The following is an 18,277-nucleotide window of genomic DNA, read 5'->3' on the forward strand; positions in this document are numbered from 1 at the left end:
ACAAATTGTATTTTTTTTTAGGTAGGTAAGAGATCTAATGGCTAATGTCTGAGAAAAAACACAACAGACGGTTAGATTTATCTTTTGGTTTGTCCCAGTCAGCAAAAAACATTGCGTTTTATATAATTGATTAATTAAAATTGTTTCCCTTTAAAAAAAAAAAAAAAAAAAAAGAGGCCTGAAGCCCGACAACAAAGAGGCCTAAAGCCCGACAAATTATTACATTATTCATACCTAAATTACATAGGATAAATCTTGATGGCATCTGCTTCTACCGAGATTCGATTCCACGACTTCATGATCTTAGGAAGGGTGTCCAACCGTTACACCAAAAAGTGATGGACGTTTATACTAATTATATTTTTTTTTTTTGACAACATAGAAATAAGAAGATTCATTAAACTTGAATAATATGTCATTCGTCCACAAAAAGTAAACAAATTTTGAGTCCTTTCTCTTATTTCGCCTCCCCTTAATTCACTTCTCCCCGGGCTTTTACTCGTCTTCTTAAATGAGAAGTACAATACATATATGTTTGTACTAATTATATTGAAATACAGAATTACCTCCCTTTTCGACCTCTCTCCGCACCATCACCATCACCACCACCACAGAAACACCACGAAACACACCACGACCACTAAACACCAGTCCACACCACCACCACTAAACACCACTGAACCCACCACCACCATTAAACATAAGCCTCTTCTTCATTTCTCCACACTACCACCACCACCACTGAATCACAGAACCACCACCATCACCATTAAACCCATCCATCGTCTTCATTTCTCCATATTACCACCACCATCACTGATTCACAGAACCCGCTACCACCACCACCGCCACTAAAACCACGTCCGTCCAAGCCAACACCAATTCGACCAACCATGAAACCCAATGCTGCCGCAACGAATCCTCTCCCATTACACTCTTCTTCGTCCTCAAATGCATGCAACTAGGGTTTCATTCATGTGCTAATCTTTCATCTCTGCCGTAATTTATCCAATGGCTACTGCACTGCTATGTCAGAGATGCCACGAATTGGCTAAATTTGCAAGAAAAGAAGAGTTTCTTCTCTTTGATTTTACTAAAAGAGGTATCTTAAGAAGCTCCATCAACAGAAACCCTAAATTTCCTACAATAAAAAGTCAGGTTAGGGCATCACCTTATGCAATATTTGCTCTTTATGTTTATTTCTTTTGGTATAAATATATTAGGGTTTTCATTTTAAAAATTATAACTTTGAATTCCAATACTAGCCAGCCATATAACTCTCTTTCTCAAGATATTGTAGAAAGTAATGCCTTTTGAGAAATGATGCTCTGTGATTGCAGATGGTTTGCACAGTCATTGATAATGAATCCACTTGTAGTAGAAATGGTAAAACTAGTTTTGGCAATGGTAAATTAGAGGGTGAGAATGAATGGGAGAAGCTACTCAAACCCTTTGACATTGAAGAACTAAGAAAAACGCTTTACCTGATAACTCCACTTCAGCTTTGTAAAATTCTTGAACTCCCTCTTGATGTCCCTACGTCGATGGAGATATTCGAATGGGCGGGTACCCAAGACGGTTATTCTCACTCTTATGATGTATATTCTGTGCTAATTAACAAGCTTGGTAAGATTGGGCAATTCCAAATTGTAGATAGATTGTTGTGGAAGATGAAAGAAGAAGATATAGTTATTAAAGAAGATCTGTTTATTTCGATTATGAAGTGGTATGGGAAAGCCAGTTTACCTGGGCAAGCATTTGGGGTTCTTAAAGAGATGAAGGAGCTCTTTGGTTGTGAACCCACTTTCAAATCTTATAATGTAGTTTTAGATATACTTGTAGCTGGAAACTGTTCTAAAGATGCGCCTAATGTGTTCTACGAAATGTTGAAGAAGGGCATTTCTCCAACTGTCTTTACTTTTTCTGTGGTCATGAAAGCCTTTTGTTCGATAAATAAGGTGGATTCTGCTTGTGCACTTCTTAGGAAAATGACGAAACATGGCTGTGTGCCCGATTCAATAATTTATCAGACTCTCATACATGCTCTTTCAAAAGAAAAGAGGGTCGATGATGCAGTGAAACTTTTAGAAGAGATGTTTTTAATGGGTTGTACTCCTGATATAGAAACCTTCAATGATGTTATGAATGGTCTATGCACCTTCAAACGGATACATGAAGCACAAAAACTAGTTGACAGGATGCTTCTCCGTGGTTTTACTCCTAATTCTATGACTTACGGATTCTTGATGAATGGGCTATGTAGAAAAGGTCAAGTTGATGAAGCCAGAATGCTGTTAAGCAAAGTAAGTGCTCCAAATGTTGTCTTGTTTAATACCTTGATTAATGGGTATGTAAATATTGGACGTTTTCATGAAGCGAAGTCTGTTATGTATGATATCATGCTCCCTGTTGGATGCAGTCCAGACTTATTCACGTATAACATCCTAATACGTGGTCTATGCAGAGAAGGGTGTCTGGATTCTGCCCGACAGTTATTCTCTGAGATGGCTGCCAATGATTGCCAGCCGAATATTATGACTTATACAATATTGGTAGATGGGTTCTGCAAGGAAAATCGACTAAAGGAAGCTAGTAACATTTTAGATGAAATGACAGCTAAGGGATTTCGTCTTAATACTGTTATTTATAACTGTCTCATATGTGCACTCACCAAAATTGGGAAGCATCATGAAGCTATGGGGATGTTTCATAAGATGTCAAGTGAAGGTTGTAAAGCTGATATATTCACATTTAATTCTCTAATTTATGGGTTGTGCAAGGTGGATGAGATGGACGAGGCATTAGCTGTTTATCAAGATATGTTGGTAAAAGGTATAATCGCCAACAATGTAACTTATAATACATTGATCCATGCATTCCTTAGGAAGGGGGAGCTAGCGATAGCACACAATCTTGTGACGGTAATGGTTTCCCATGGGTGCCCTCTTGATGTTATTACATACAACGGACTAATAAAAGAACTTTGCAAAGAAGGAGCTGTTGAGAAGGCCTTGGGGTTGTATGAGGAGATGACGAAAACCGGGGTTTCTCCTAATAATGTTTCTTGCAACATTTTGATCAATGGTCTGTGTAGAACAGGGAGAGTACAAAATGCACTTGAGCTTTTAAGGGATATGACAAACCAAGGTTTATCACCAGATATAGTCACCTATAATAGTCTCATAAATGGTCTATGCAAGATGGGGTGTTTTCGAGAGGCCATGAACCTTTTGGATAATTTACAAGTAGAAGGGATATCACCTGACACTGTCACTTATAACACTCTAATTAGTTGGTATTGCAAGGCAAGAATGTTTGATGACGCGAACTTGCTTTTACATAGAGGGGTTGGTAATGGGATCACTCCTAATGCGAGAACATGGAAAATACTTGTCTCCAATTTCATTCAAGTGGTTGACTGAGAAAATTCAATCTCATGCTATGGAAACAACCACTTACTAGTGATAGTAAAGAGGGCTATGGTAAGTTTAATACACCAATCATGTCTAATTGGAAGCTCATTCAATATCTATCTCAGGTAACTATCCCAGCCCATGGGCTTTTCGCTTCCTCATATTTTGCAGGCATAGTCGCTTAGCTGATTGTACTCGTAGTTTGTGGGTATAGATAGAATTATTGATTTCTGATGGTAAAAATGGGTGACAAGAAGGAAGTTAAAACAATAGTGGTGCATAAAACTCACCCTCAACATTTTTTCTTATCCTAACACTGGAAACTGTCATTTTCGTAGGCCACATCAAATCAAATTTATGATGTGCTTCTAAAGTTTGAAAGATACCAGTCAAGCCACTAGTCAAGAATAGCTATTTTGCTGGATGCACTACCATTTCATATCCTCGGTATATTCTTGTCTTCTTTTGGCTTATTTTTTATTCATATTGGAATCGGACTCTGAAATGGCATCTGCTCTCCTTACACTAACCCCTTGCTCATGTTGTCCAATTTGTATTACCTGTTTATACATTTATTATTCATCAACTGTATTTCGTGTTAGTGAACCATAAGGCATTTAGTAAGAAGCATATTGTTAAGTATGTCATCCCTGGTCGTATTTGTTAGTGTATAGCTCTTAACGTTGTGCTTTATATGAGATCACTCTTGCAATCGTAGTCACTCATTTGTTTCTATAAATAAAAATCCAATACCTTACAATTTGTATCAAGAGTTGCCGTTAATTTTTTTTCTGCTTTCAGTGCTATGTGTGTTTCTCTTCATCTTCTTTGTTTTCCGTCTTTTCTCTGTTTTACTGTGTTGTCTTCGACTTCCTCAAGAGTTTTGTCTAACCCTCCTCATGGCTGATTAACCACTCTGTCCATCTTCCCCAATAGTTCATTCCTTCTCCCTCATGGCACGATGAGAACAAGTACCTTCTCTAGCATAGTCAATTTCTTCATCCTTCACTCTGATGACCTATTTAAATTTGCTGATGAAAATCTTCCCCCACCTCCCCAGTTTCTTGCCCTCACCACTAAATCTTCTTCATCTTCTCTTCCAAACCCTCATTAAGCCTAGCGGTACAGGGTGATCAAATGCTCCTCCCATGAATTAATGCTACTCTTACAGAGTTTGTCCTAACTCAAATGGCGGGTCTTACCTCTTCTTATTCTGTATGGGAGTCCCTCAAAAAGAACTGTTCCTACGTCAAATCGGCTCGCTTGATGACTCTCAAGCTTTGAACTTCTCGCTAAGGCTACCTTTCTATTTCTGATTATATTCTCCGTGTGAAAACCTTTTCTGGTTCCTTGGCAACCATTGGTGATCTCGTTGCTAATAATGGGTTTGTTTTTGTTATCTTTCAAGTTTAGGATCCGAGTATCAGGTGTTTGTTACGCCAGTGACCAGTCTGCCCTCCTTCCCTTGACATTGGACGAACTTCATTCTCATTTTCTCTCTCATGAATGTCGCCTCGAGCTAATTCAAATTCAATTCTTAGCCAAGTTTTTTTCACCATCTCCCAGTCTTTTTGCTTCTCTTGGCCTTATAAATTTGAATCACGACCTCAATTGGTCTATCGACTCCGGTGCCACGAATCACATTGTCTCCGATGTCTCTTCCAGTGCATCTCGCTCTGATGCACCCATACCGGAGCATGTAATGGTCAAAAGTGTACTCCTCTGCAATTGGTAACACTGTTTTACTTTTTCCAGAATTAAATCTTAAATGCGTCATAGTTGTACCTGCTTTTAAGAAGAATTTAATCTTCGTTTCTAGGTTACTCCATGACTTTCATTCTCTTGAAATTTTTCATCGATCTGGTTTTGTTGTTAAGGCACAGGGAAGATCCTTCTCACCGGAACAAATACTGACAGCCTCTTTCGCCTTTTATGATATTTTACATTCGTCGTCTGCCCCAAATGAGATAATCCACTCTGATTTATGAGTTCCCTCGCCTGTTACTCCCGACTCTGGTCATCATTTTACATTACTTCTAATTGATGACTTTATGAGGTTTACCCGGCTTATTTTCTGATAAACAAATCTAAAATTAAATTTCATTTTCGAAATTTTAAATTAATGGTTGAAAAATAGTTTTCTTAACACATTAGAATTCTCCATACTGGTGCTGATAGTGATTATGAGTTCTGACTTTTCCAACTTCCTCTCGGAATACGGCATGATTCACCGCCGATCTTCCCCTCCATATGCCTCAATAGAATGGTGTTGCGGAGCCTAAAATACGCCATCTTGTCAAAACCTTCCTTATCTCCCTCGTCAAGCTTCTTCTTGGTCTGATGCCTTCCAATGCGCAATCTATACAATTAATCGACTCCCCACTGAAGTTCTCTCTCCCTGATTTAACTCCAAACCAGACTGTTCCGTTCTTTGCGCCTTTTGTTGTAGGTGTTCTCCTCTTTTGGTTTCCTACAATTCCTCCAAATTGGATCCTAAGACAAGACCCTGCATCTTTCTTCATTACAACCCAAATCATAAAGGATATCGATGCTTGGATGGATCTTCTTGTTGGATTTTGTTCTCTCCCCATGTGATTTTTGACGAGTTACTCTTTTTGTTTTAATCTTCATCTTCAACGTCGATGTAACACTTCACCACGTGCCCTCCCCCCACCGTCAGTGTGCAACACTGCAACCTTCGCACCAATTAATCCATTTGTTGTGGTGTGGTCCTACCTGTTCCTTCTCCCCCTTGTTTTATTGTCCCGCAACTATCCCACTATGCTCCTGCACCTTTTTCAGTCTTCAGTCCACTATGCTCCTCTGCCCTCTTAAAATTCTCTGCATCTGTCCTCCATCTGCTCCACCTTCCTTCCTATCTGCCGCTTGCAACTTCGGCGCATTATCTCCCATACCTCCTAAACCTATCCAACCACATCTACACATCCGACGAGTGCTTAATATAGATGCATAGGAAAACCAAATATTTACCTAACCGTATCTCACTCTTTGTCTAGTCATTTTCTCTCTCTTGCAGGCAATTCACTCTTGGATGAACCGGCCAAGCATCCTCCAGGGTTGAAGCCATGAATAAGAAAATGCAAGCACTTCACGAGAACAACACCTGGACATTGGTTCCAAGAAGCCCTAATATGACTCTTGTTGACTCCAAATGGTTCGCGGTTACTGTAACTGAACTAGACTCTCTATAGCCTCGAGCAAGCCCATCGGGCATGGCATCACAGAGTTAGCTCTAGCCTAGTCACTCCTGGGATTCTTCAACTGGTCTTTGGTCCCTTAATGTTTTTCAGGCAAATACATAAAGGTGTCCTCATTATACTATTAGATGTTGACAACATTATACTTGCTGGTTTATCTTCTTTTTATCTGCAAACCCTAATTGCAAATTAAAAATTCAGTTTGAAACGTCTGATTTGGATGGATGAGGTTATTGTCTGAAAATGGAAAAATTCGTTTCCTACACTTGGTCAGACACAGAATAAATACACTCTTGATATGTAAGAACGGCCTGGTCTTTTGGATGCTAAACTGGTGAGTGACTATACCAGTCATCTCTGGCTCATACCTCTGTTAATTATGGTGATCCTCTACCAAATCCCCAAATTTTCAGAATTCTGTTGGGGACTTTGAAATATTTGACCCTAACCAGACTTTATATAGGTTTACTCCATTAATTAACTGTTAGAGTTTATGTCCAAACCCACCAACATTCATCTCATTGCTGCAAAATAGATACTCCTATTCCCTAAGGGGATTGTCCAGAACGACCTCTGTTTCCGGTGTGCCTCCTCTCTTACTCTGACTGGGTTCTCCAATGCTGATTCGTCCGGCTCTCCCAATCACCAAGCGATCTACTTCTAGGTCATGCATATTTTTTGGCCCTAACCTCATCCCTTGGGCTCGCAAAACCCAGCCCACAGTTGAACGGTCATCCACTGAAGTTGAATACCAGGCTTTGGATCTTAAAGCTTCTGAACTTATGTGGCTCACTAACTTCATGAATGAGCTTGGATTTCCTCTATCATCATCCTCCATTGTTCTCTATTACAACTCAAGTACTACGTATCTTGCTGTAAATCTGGTTCTTCACTCTGGCACAAAACAAGTTGCAGCTGACTTCCATTTTCTTTTTGAACAAGTCAATGCTGGAAAGGTACAAGTCCACTATTTGCTCGGTGATTCTCAGACAGTTTTCATACTTATCAACGGCCTCTCCACTGTAAGGTTTCATGGATTGCGCATCAAGCTCTAACTTGGTACTCGTCTTTCAGTTTGAGGGGCAATATTAGTGTGTATCTTGTAATATTGTGTTTCATATGAGACTACTCTTATCGAGTTAGGTTTGTTGGTCCTTTTTGCACTGTAGTGTTTGAACAGATAATCTGAAAATATTGAATTCCTAGGCTTAACATTCGGCGAACTGACCGTGTCAAAAGCATGGATAATAATAATAATAATAATACCTACTATGCATATTCTGAAAGCAGTTCCACGTTGATCTGAATAAAAGAAAAACACGCAGCAACATCAAATAAATAGTCCGCTTCATGACTACATCAATTACAAGGACCAAACTCATAAACGAAAACAACATAGAAGACTGGTAATTGTACATCTACAAAGAACACTCAACACTCGTCACCGTAATCAAAGCTGTAATATGCCATACCTTGATTTTAGTATTTATGAAAAAATATGGAACAGTTTAGAAGGAAAACTACAACCGCGTGAATAGAATCTTGTGACCTTGTGATTTTTGAAGATGTATACACCCATCGTATTTTCAAACTTCTGTTCTGTTGAAAGCGACGAAGGATTAGAATTCCTGTGCCTGAAATATAACTAATGGGAAATTAGAAAATGGTCTAAAAAGCAGCCCCGAAATAGGAAATTGATCTATTTCAGATACACAATAAGGATTAACATTTCAAGAAGAATATGGACATGAGAAAGTATAAAATGTTCTTTTCCGTCTTCGTCCACCTCAACGGAAACAACAGAGACTCAAGGGTTTTATACTCTTCTTAACTTCAGTTTCCTAGTCTATAACATTTTCGAACTTTAGTTATAAACAATCCTCGTCAGTTCCTTTTTTCAAGCAAAAAGTAACTTTAAATCAAAAAGTTGAAAAAAGCTATCAGACATAGAGACTATTGTTTTAAACTTATCAGACTTGAAACACAAAGGAGGATGAGCTCAAAATACAAATAATTAAGAAAACTACAAAAAATATGGTAAAACTAGAATACATCGGAGTAAAAGAACGATACAAAAAATTGAAGGCCGAATCTACCTTGTTGTAAAAATTAAGTCAAGTTACTCCTTTGTTTGGATGCTTATCAAGAATATCATCATTTGGGAGATCCAGGACAGCAGGAAGATAGTTAGTTGTAGAGGAATGTGACCCTAACAAACTATCAGTTGAAAAAAGACAGATTTTTAGTATATCATGATAATTCACAATCGACAAAAGTTAATGCAAATAACATCCTTACCCTCTGTCAACTATGACAACAGAACGAAGCTCACAATTGGCAAATCTGCAGGTAATGAGCAAGGGGCAAACACAAAAAAATACACGACAATTAACTATTTTGATCCACACGAGTTAAAGAAAAGAAATCAATATTTATACTACGAATTTTTGGAGTTTATTCACTAACAATTTGGTGATTAAGTGGAACACTTACTTATGGCATATTTCTTGTTTCACCAACGTATGACAGTCATTTCCAAATGCACTTAATGTGTTATACAAGAAAGCACTATGACTGACAATTGCAATCTCCTTCTCTTTTCGTGTCCATAACCTGAAAGAGCATGGAAAGTGAGACTCAGTAAGTTGCGAAAGTCCCACTTTGTGACTTGTGAGAATAATCCTGCATGCACAAAGGCACTCTAAAAGAGCCAAGAATATAAATCGAAGGTCTCTCGCCTCATTGTCAATTGGCTTTGAGTTGGACGCTAACAAACTTAGCACGCATGCATGAGCCTAACGAGAGAAAATTAACAAATTTGGTCACCCACTTCATTGGGTACGTAGCAATTAAGTGCATCGTTTGAGGTATTATAAAGGAAACAAGCATAATATGGAATTATAATTCTTCATAAGGAAGCCGCTCATATGCTTATATATTAAAAAGTACTAATGATAGTTTACATTCACTAACTGTGAGAAAAATCGAAAAGTGAAAGCAAACACCAAGGAAAAGTTGAATCCAGAATTTAGGCTGACTAGGTTTTCTAAGAGAGAAAAGTAAAGTTATAATAAAACACGACATACTGCTTTATAACAAAAGCTAATGCTCTATAATATCCGAAGTGGGAAAGACAATTTCATATCTTAAACCTGATTTTTTCTAAAATTGTATCATTTCTCACAGCATAAGATTGACGGAAAAAAGACATTTAATTACCAGTTGATAAACTTCATACCCCTAGCTGCAAGTTCCTCGTGAGTCTCTCTCGTTTCAGGCTTCCACAAAATGTCCTCATCATTTTCCATCTGAATGTAGAAAACATCATTTAGTAAATTTTATATCCGATACATAAGTATATCTTACAGAACTAATTACTCATTCACAGACAGACTACTGAAGAATTTGCAAGTTACATGCCATGGAAAAGTCGATTCCTGGGAAGATAGTCCGATATTCACTGATACTTCTTCTTTTGTCACAAAAAGAAAGTCCCTGTAGTCAAAATTGAACATTAGATTGGAATGCAACCTCTAGATAATTAAAGCAAGAACTAGAAGTATTGATTTAGGCTATGTTTGTTTTTTAAAATTTTCAAATGTTTATTTTTTCTTTTTAACAAAATCTAAAAGTTTGGCTGAATGGACTAGAGATCTGAAAGGGATGAATAAGGCCCACGTTTTACAGACTTCAAAACAAGTCTGACATTAAAGGCCACCCTCTGAAATATACCAAATGAAAATTTTGTCCCTTGTGAAATGTAAGAATGTTTCTGTCTCCATCTTCACCACCGACCACCACTCCAACCAACACAACCACCACTGACCACCACCACCATCCAACAACCACTGACCACCACCACCATCCAACCACCTTCCAACCGCTGACCATCGAAAGAACAAACATTCAGAATCGAACTGACGACCGTTAATGGAAGCAGCAAGCACATCTTTGGAGGAATCCGTTTTCCCCATCGTTCGATGACCTTAAGAGTGAAACCTAATTGCCTACCTCATCCACTATGAGCTGCAATAACCTTTATCATACCTAAAGAATCAAAGGGTAATGCTCTGATTGGAAGGCAACTAGGGCATTCTACTACATTGGCTTGTTGCATCTTTTCTTGCCCTTTAACTCTATCAACAATGAAAAATCTCTCAAACCTTTGTTAGACTATTTGTCTATTTTGGGCGTTTAGTATTTATCTATAGATATAGGCAAGGGCGTGGGAGAAGGGGTGCAACTGGTGCCGTCGCACCGGCCCCCCCCTCTATCTAGATGGCCCTTTTTGGTAATGTCGAAGATTATGTACTTACAGAGAAAACATCGTTAGACATAGCGGAAGAGTCAATGACTCAATTGGTGTAGAGCTCAAGTATGTGCACAAGAGGTCGAGTATTCAAGTACTTACACTACAACATGAGTTCATATTTTTACAATGTTTTGTACGATTTAATATCTTATGGCTCCCCAGTCCATCATATAAGATCCATATTCTTGTGATTTTATGGTTTTATAGATATTTTATAGGCCTCCGATTTGGACGTATATGCAGAAATCTTTCTCATTATTACAGCGGATCCTAAAAAAAAAAGATCTTTATATTTTTATGTTTCTCATTTCTTTTCTCTATTTTTGCCTCCGTTTTTCTTTCATGCTTTCCCTTTTTTTTTTCCTTTTCTCCCCCTTAGCTACTAAAATGCAATAGGGTTGTACTATCTTCTTTCCAAGTGCTCATACTTTTTTCTCTTTCTATTAATTTCTTATGAAAAAATTATTGGTTTTATTTGTTGAATTAGATTTCCCAGATCATACTTATTTGTTATATGAATACTTCTTCATTATTATAATTGCATCTTACATGTATTCAGTTAAATTGTGTTTTTGGATTTATTTAATTACATTAGATATACTTTAAATATTTTTAGTGGTATTATGTAATCGTTGCATGCATTAATACTTTTTACATAAATATAATTTTGCCATGATAATATTTTCTCTAGTTAAACTGTTTAGAATTTTGCACCGGCCCCAGGATCTTTGTCGTGCCACTGGTTATAGGCGAAACAAGCAGGACAGAGAGAAAGACAGATAGAAGTCAAATGGGTAGTTCTTACTTGATAGTTTCAATTACAAATCCATCAGTTAATTTGTGGTTTCGGAATGCAAAACTTTGAAGAGAAAGAAGGATGTAATTTGTGGCGTTTTTCCTTGATTTGACTTCGCTGATACAAATTAGACGAGGCGATACCATGCCATAAGAAAGCAGGATTGTTCTCTAATCTACTCATTTAAATATAAGGAAAGGTATGTACAAATTTCATTTCAGACATAACTCAGATTGAAACACAATCTAACTTGTAAAAAAAGTTCAGCAAATTGTCGATTCAGTTAAGCCAATTCAGATTTAGACTAAAAAGTACGAACACAACCTTACTCTAAAATAGAATATATTTCTAAGAGGAAATGATTTAACAACTTTATGAGATCATCAGAATACTAGCAACTCCAAATGCATAAGATCCTTAAGAAATCCATAGTTTGAACTTTCTGGATCAAAAAGCAATTCAGAAGCAACTCTAAATCTAAAGAAAGTTCCGGAAAAACAGCAGAAGTCATTTTATTTTCAGGGACTGTTTAAACTTCATAATGCAGCAAGTAAAATAAAAGTAAGCATGACAATATAAAACTTACCATACGTTCTCGACAAAGCTCGATTGCAAGGATAGGTGGACTATTTAAACTTGAAACCTCAGAGTTATTACTATTCCCTGCATTTTCCACCATAAGTGGTACTAATTCATTTATCCCGTCACCACCATCATCGCCTCTAAACACACCTGCTGCTGTTTGCATTGTCCTTATATGTGTTGCATATAATCAGTATCTAAGATTCTAAGTTATGAAAAAGAAGCAACAGTAATATCCCGAGAATAATTCATCATACACACCATATTACGACAAAAACATGAAATATCTATGTCAACCAACTAAAAATCCAACAGGAATTTCAGAAAATATATTAAATTATTAATTCAAAAACGTTTACCAAATTCTTCTTATACAGACTTTACTTATAGTTGGAAGGCCATGTTCAGTGTTCACAACTATGTATTCGATAATCGATATTGTTACTTTCATTATCTGTTTCCTTGTACTATCTCCTTTTCATTGATATCATTCAATTGCCTTTGCAAAAAATAAATAAAATAATGAAACCATGGCTGTTTAGGGAAGTAGCAACCAATGCAATGATTACAAAACTAATTAAACACAATGAGGACTAATAGTTGCAGACTAAATTGTCCGATTTAAAAGTCATCAAACGAAATCCGTTGGAAGAACTCTTGATACCCATGTTTCTGTAATTCCAACTTTCACATTAGTAATAAACTTTTCTTTTGCCATATTTACCATTTGAATTTGGAATAAAAGGAATGTAAGAAAACATAAAAGGATAGAGCAAATTAACAAATCCAGGCTGAGTAGTACCTCAACAAAGGAGACGTAATGACCAATTCAACACTCTTTAAAATTCCGACTGTTTTAACATGCTTATGCAGATTATCAATCTGGCAATACTACCACAAATTAGAACCTTCTTGAAGCATTTTAATTGAAGGAAAAGCTAACATATAGTTAATTGTAACTGCAAGAACCCATCACCTGCTGCCACCCCAAAGGGGTAATACGCGCATCGACAAGTTCGGGTCTTAGATATGCTTTACGGTCTGTTTGTCCTTCTACATTATGAACTCCTTGAGCGTGCCTCACCTAATGTTTATGTCAACGACAAAGACTAAGATCTCGGGAATCTCAAGAATAATAAACGACAGTTTGGCCTTGAAAGGCAAGCAGTATGCTCATATGGGAAATATAAACTCACAATTTCATACCAGATGCAAGGTTTTACATGTATGCAATGGAAAGAGAGCTGTACTTGCAGTTTCATCCATATCTACAAGAGGATTGAGAAGAATATCAGAGAATAAAAATAATTTTGTGAAAGAGCAGTTTAAAGTTAAATTGCTAGCTAAATCTTCGGACTGCAAATGATCAAGAGGTTTTAGCATTAAACTAAACAGTTTCAGGAAGAACCCATTACCCATCCGTAAATACTCTCAAGTAGTTGGATTGAATAAGAACACTCATTTCCAAATTTGATATCTTCCAATCGGATTCTGTTGTCTGTTTTATTAGTCACTACTAGGCTTCTGTCAATTTCAGAAGCCGCTGCAGGACTTCAGGATGCAGACATCGCGAAATGGCGGAAAAACCTAAGATATCTAGTTATAATGTCCACTGCTCAATGTGCTAATTCCAAAATGCGAGTTTTGTGAAACGTGAGAATACCATTTGCTAAATCATTATTCAACATGCCAGATTTAATTTTTCCAACAGCACTTGATAAGAGACAGAATACAAGATCAATTACTAGTAAAGGAAGTCTCATTGCTGAAGGGGAAACTTGTACTTTTACCGTTCTAGGCCAATTCTTCTAGTAACTAACATTTCTCCACATGAAATGTCATACAATACTACAATCACTTCTTAGTCAAAGCATGACCACAAAGTTCGTACAGTTGATTTTCATTCATTGACAACTTTAAAAAGCAGGTGATCAAAGTATGTGGACACAAGGTGATGCCGCATAAGCTTCTAAGTAAAACTCTAGGAGAAATAAATACAAACTTTTAATAGTCCAAAATGTTAACAATTAAAAATCTTTTGCTATTAATTTCTTAGGAAACTTCATTGGAATTAAAACTTTATAAAGGGCGTTGTACTATAGTAAGATAAACAGATCATCCTTGGATAACAAATCAACCCTTTGTTAACCATATAGACCCCAAGTAATGCTGTAACTAGCAATGAGTTTAAAACTTTAAAGCATGATAAAAGTTTGATGTAGTTACACTACACTTCGAATGGGTCACGGACTCTTTAGTAACTTAGGTACAACCAAGTAGTTTTCAGAATTTCTTCGTCCACAAGTTTTACTTTCATTAGGAATTACTACTTTTATTAAATTAGGCAACGAAATCTTTTAGTAAGTTTAGGTCTATTTAGTCCCTATAAAAGGATACTACTCTTATGTTATTCTCCACTTCCGATATAATCAGTATCTTAGCTGCATATTTTCATTGTTTCGTGCTAAATTTGGTCAAAACTCTCTCTAAATTTTTGCTTTCGTGAAAAATGATCACTCAACTTTTCCTAGTCTTCAGTTCCCTAGGTATTTTCATAATTTGCAGCTGGTTGCAAAAGGGTTCCAACTGGTTGCAGAAGGGGTGCAAATAATTGCAAAATGGTTACAACTCCCTTTTGCAAAAAAAATATTAGGTTTTTAACCAAACAAAATATAAATATTTTGGATTTCAACAATAAAATACAAATGTTGAATTTTTAACCAAACAAAATATAAGTTGTCGTTTTAACTTTAAAAATATTTAAAATTGGGCTTCACCCTAATTATATGTTTTTTTTTTCTAAACATCTCTTTAAGACAAGTTTTGAAATCAGTAGCGTGTGGTGGGGGGTGCGGGGTGTGCTCCCGCACAGGGCCCCCACCACATGCATGGGCCCCAGAAAATTTTCTCTTACTACTTTTACGGAGTAAAGAGTAGGGGTATAGCTTAGAGGCCCACATCCCACCTGTTATCAGACTTTTATCTATACAAGAACCCCACGAATCCCACTTACTTTGTTTCTCTCTCTCTCTACATACATTGGGTATTCTTCTCTAGCTAGTTAATGTAAGTACTATTTACTAACCACTAATTATTACCGCTTACTACTTTTTTTCTATTGAAATCATCTGTTTACTATTTATTACTGTTATTAGGTTTGTTTCTTCACTTCTTGTTATAAAGAAAAAGAAGAAGACTAGCAGGGATTAGTTAAATCTCAACGATCGAATTGGACAAGTACAAATTTCTCGGTAACGAGATTGTACAAAAATTTTCTACCATCAAGATTTTGAAATTATACTTGAGATAGACTATGTTGCAGGATAGGCTAAATGGATTAGCTTTGCTTACTTTTGAAAGCGTATTCTTCGACAAAATTGACTATTAAAATTTAATTGACAGTTTTGCTTAGATAATGCAAGAAGAAAAATATTTCGAACAAAGATATTAATTGTAATTATTTAGTTCAGAATACAACATTGAGATTCAATTCGTCGATCAAATATTATTTTATGGTTAGATCGTCTAAATTTTATGTTTATTATTTTGTGTAAAAAAATTAGACATGTAAAAGACCCCATTAATATTTTGACACCAGGCCCTCAATTTCTCAGCCACGCCACTGTTTGAAATAGTAAAAGGGGGGAAATGAACAAGTGAATACTAGTCTATAATTGCAACACCACTTTTCATCATACAAACATCCGAATTTCTAAAACCTAAGAAGAAGTTAACTGAGAAATTTCAAGATCAGACCCACAACAATAGAAATTTTCAACACATATTCATAAAAACTGATGTGTTAATTGATTCAAAATGAAAGAACTATAAATGATGGATATCTTAATAATATCAAGAAACTAAAATGGAAGTTTTGACTTAAGATTACCTATATATATATAGAGAGAGAGAGAGCAGGGAGAGGGAGAGAGAAGAACACGCGTGATGAAGCTGAATAGCTGATGGAGATCCAGAACAATTGTCTTTGACCTTTAACTGAGTCTTTATTTATGAAGTCAATATTTATGCTTGAAAAACCATTTCCAAAAGGAATTCTTATGATTGAAAAATTGAAGGGAAGTTCTATACGCCCCTCACATGTGTTATTGGCACATATATGCAAGTAAAATTGGTAAAAGATTTATGTGGAAACGGAGCGCCTATAACAGTATGTGGGGCGTCCGTAAAACTTCTAAATTGGGGTCTTTGTCCCCAAGGAAGTTATAATAGCACCCTCTAGGGTCTCCTCTTTCTTCGAACCTTCAATCTGGTGGAAGCTAGTTCAATATGAATTGGTTGAATTGAATTGGTTGAATCTGAATTGGGTGAATTAATTTAAAAGTCGGATGTTTGTTTTTTAAATCTAAATTATTGTGTCATAATTAAGATTATGACATTTATACCCTCATTTCATCTTTTTAACAAAAAAAACCGTAATCTATCAATTTTTCTTTCTTCTTCTCTTTCTTGCCCAAAACAAAACCCTAATTTATAAATCTATTTCTCCACTTTTCTACTCTCTGCCTCCATTAGTTGCTTGGTAAGACTCTCTCTCTCTCTCTTTGTGTTCAAGCATGATGTGTGTGGTGGTGGTGGGAGTTCGGTTTTGTTAGCGGCGGTTTGGTTGTGGTGTTCTGGTTTGTGGTAGTGGCGGCTTGTGTCATTGTGGTGATGGTGCTTAATTTGTGGTGGTCGCAATCTACATAGTAGTGGTGGCGGCTTCTTCATAGTGGTGGTGGTGGCTAAGTTGTCGGGGTCTCGATCTTAGATAGTGTTGGTGAAGCGACTTTCTCATTGTGGTGGTGGGGATCTGGTTCGTTGTAATGATGGTAGCGATCTGGTTCCTGGTGGTGGTTTTGCGGTGGTGGTGGTGTTTTGTGTTGGTGGTGTATCTATGATGGCGGTGATTCTGTCCTGGTGGAGGTTCCATGGTGGTGGTGGTTCTATGGTGGTGATGGGTTTGCGGTGGTGGTGGTGTTTTGTGTTGGTGGTGGTTCTATGGTGGCGGTGGTTCTGTCTTGGTGGAGGTTTTATGATGGTGGTGGTTCTATGGTGATGGTGGTTTTGCGGTGGTGATGTTCTGTGGTGGTGGTGGTTCTGTATTGATGGTGGTGGTGGTTCTGTGGTGACGGTGGTGGTGGTTTTGTGGTGATGGTGGTGGTTTTGTGATACATTTTCTTTTATCATAGGGGTATTAACGTCATTTCATAATTTTCAGAAATGGGGTCTCTGTTTCAGACTTGTTAAGTGTTTTGAAAAGTTTTGGATGGATTTAGGACATACTGGTAAGGTGCTGTTTGTGACTTAAAATGGTCGAACCAGCCTAACCAATTGAGACTACATTTAACGAGGAAGTGAAACAAATTATGTGAACTAATCTCGGTTCGACTCCTCTGATCTCAATTCCACTAACTTAGAAAAGCTACTAGAGTTAAAAACTGTGGGTTCAAACAAAGATATTTTTAAGTTCAGTAACTAAGACAAGTTATCGGAGTTGAAAAGAGTGGGTTTGAATCGGATGTCAAAAAACGTCAATCTGGTTATCGGTCAAGAAATAGAGACTTGATGATGGATCACGTCTGTATAGGTGAGTCTGGTTCTTTAACTCGCGCTCCTACTCTTGAAAACATGGGGGGGAACCTGTAAAGAGTTCGGAAATCTCTCTGACGCTCAAGACAATCAGATTGCCTTTGCAGTTAAAGATTGAGTATTGAATGCACTTTGGAGTTCTTTTTTTGTTGAAGGTGATGCAATGCCTTTTTATAGGCTGCTTTGGACCGACTGTCGATAGACGGTGTGGATGAAGCGGTTTAGATCCAATATTCGGGATTAGGACTACTCTTCGATAGTTAGGAGATTTAGGATTTCCTTTTGATTTTATCTCTTAAATTGGATACTTAGAAGTTCTTATGTTCAAGGATTCTCCGTAGATATCATGCCGAGTTGATAGATTCTT

General features: G+C 37.1%; 2 protein-coding genes across 13 annotated transcripts; one reads left to right on the forward strand and one right to left on the reverse strand.

Annotated features, from left to right (window-relative positions):
- The first annotated feature begins 432 nt into the window (after positions 1-432).
- Positions 433-6,839, forward strand: LOC147530939 (Pentatricopeptide repeat (PPR) superfamily protein). 6 transcript variants are annotated; one of them, XR_015227991.1, is made up of 4 exons: positions 433-1,158; positions 1,341-3,538; positions 3,752-5,125; positions 5,297-6,839. XR_015227991.1 is itself a non-coding variant. In XM_086649464.1 (2 exons), exons 1-2 carry the CDS (start codon positions 1,012-1,014, stop codon positions 3,420-3,422), a joined length of 2,229 nt encoding a protein of 742 aa, XP_086505590.1. In that variant the 5' UTR covers positions 433-1,011; the 3' UTR covers positions 3,423-3,656. The 6 variants fall into 6 exon arrangements, 1 of the variants encoding a protein (XP_086505590.1); XR_015227992.1 differs by having other exon boundaries at positions 3,752-3,860; positions 6,431-6,839; XR_015227990.1 differs by having other exon boundaries at positions 3,752-3,860; positions 6,451-6,839.
- A 1,073-nt stretch (positions 6,840-7,912) lies between these two features.
- LOC147530940 (phosphoglycerate mutase-like protein 1) lies at positions 7,913-16,414 on the reverse strand. 7 transcript variants are annotated; one of them, XM_086649468.1, is made up of 11 exons: positions 16,238-16,414; positions 13,528-13,589; positions 13,298-13,405; positions 13,124-13,203; positions 12,326-12,491; positions 10,052-10,126; positions 9,851-9,939; positions 9,125-9,244; positions 8,930-8,974; positions 8,728-8,848; positions 7,913-8,265 (listed from the first exon to the last, which is right to left on the reverse strand). In XM_086649468.1, the coding sequence occupies exons 2-10, from the start codon at positions 13,585-13,587 to the stop codon at positions 8,746-8,748; spliced, it is 846 nt and encodes a 281-aa protein (XP_086505594.1). In that variant the 5' UTR covers positions 13,588-13,589; positions 16,238-16,414; the 3' UTR covers positions 7,913-8,265; positions 8,728-8,745. The 7 variants fall into 7 exon arrangements, with proteins under 7 accessions (XP_086505594.1, XP_086505591.1, XP_086505592.1 ...); XM_086649465.1 differs by having other exon boundaries at positions 13,518-13,589; positions 16,211-16,408; XM_086649466.1 differs by having other exon boundaries at positions 7,913-8,276; positions 13,518-13,589; positions 16,211-16,408.
- Positions 16,415-18,277: the final 1,863 nt, after the last annotated feature.

Source organism: Eschscholzia californica, unplaced genomic scaffold (genome assembly GCF_041429995.1).
Source record: "Eschscholzia californica isolate CP2 unplaced genomic scaffold, dmEscCali1.0.p SCAF_6, whole genome shotgun sequence".
In the NCBI taxonomy this organism is placed as follows: domain Eukaryota; kingdom Viridiplantae; phylum Streptophyta; class Magnoliopsida; order Ranunculales; family Papaveraceae; genus Eschscholzia; species Eschscholzia californica.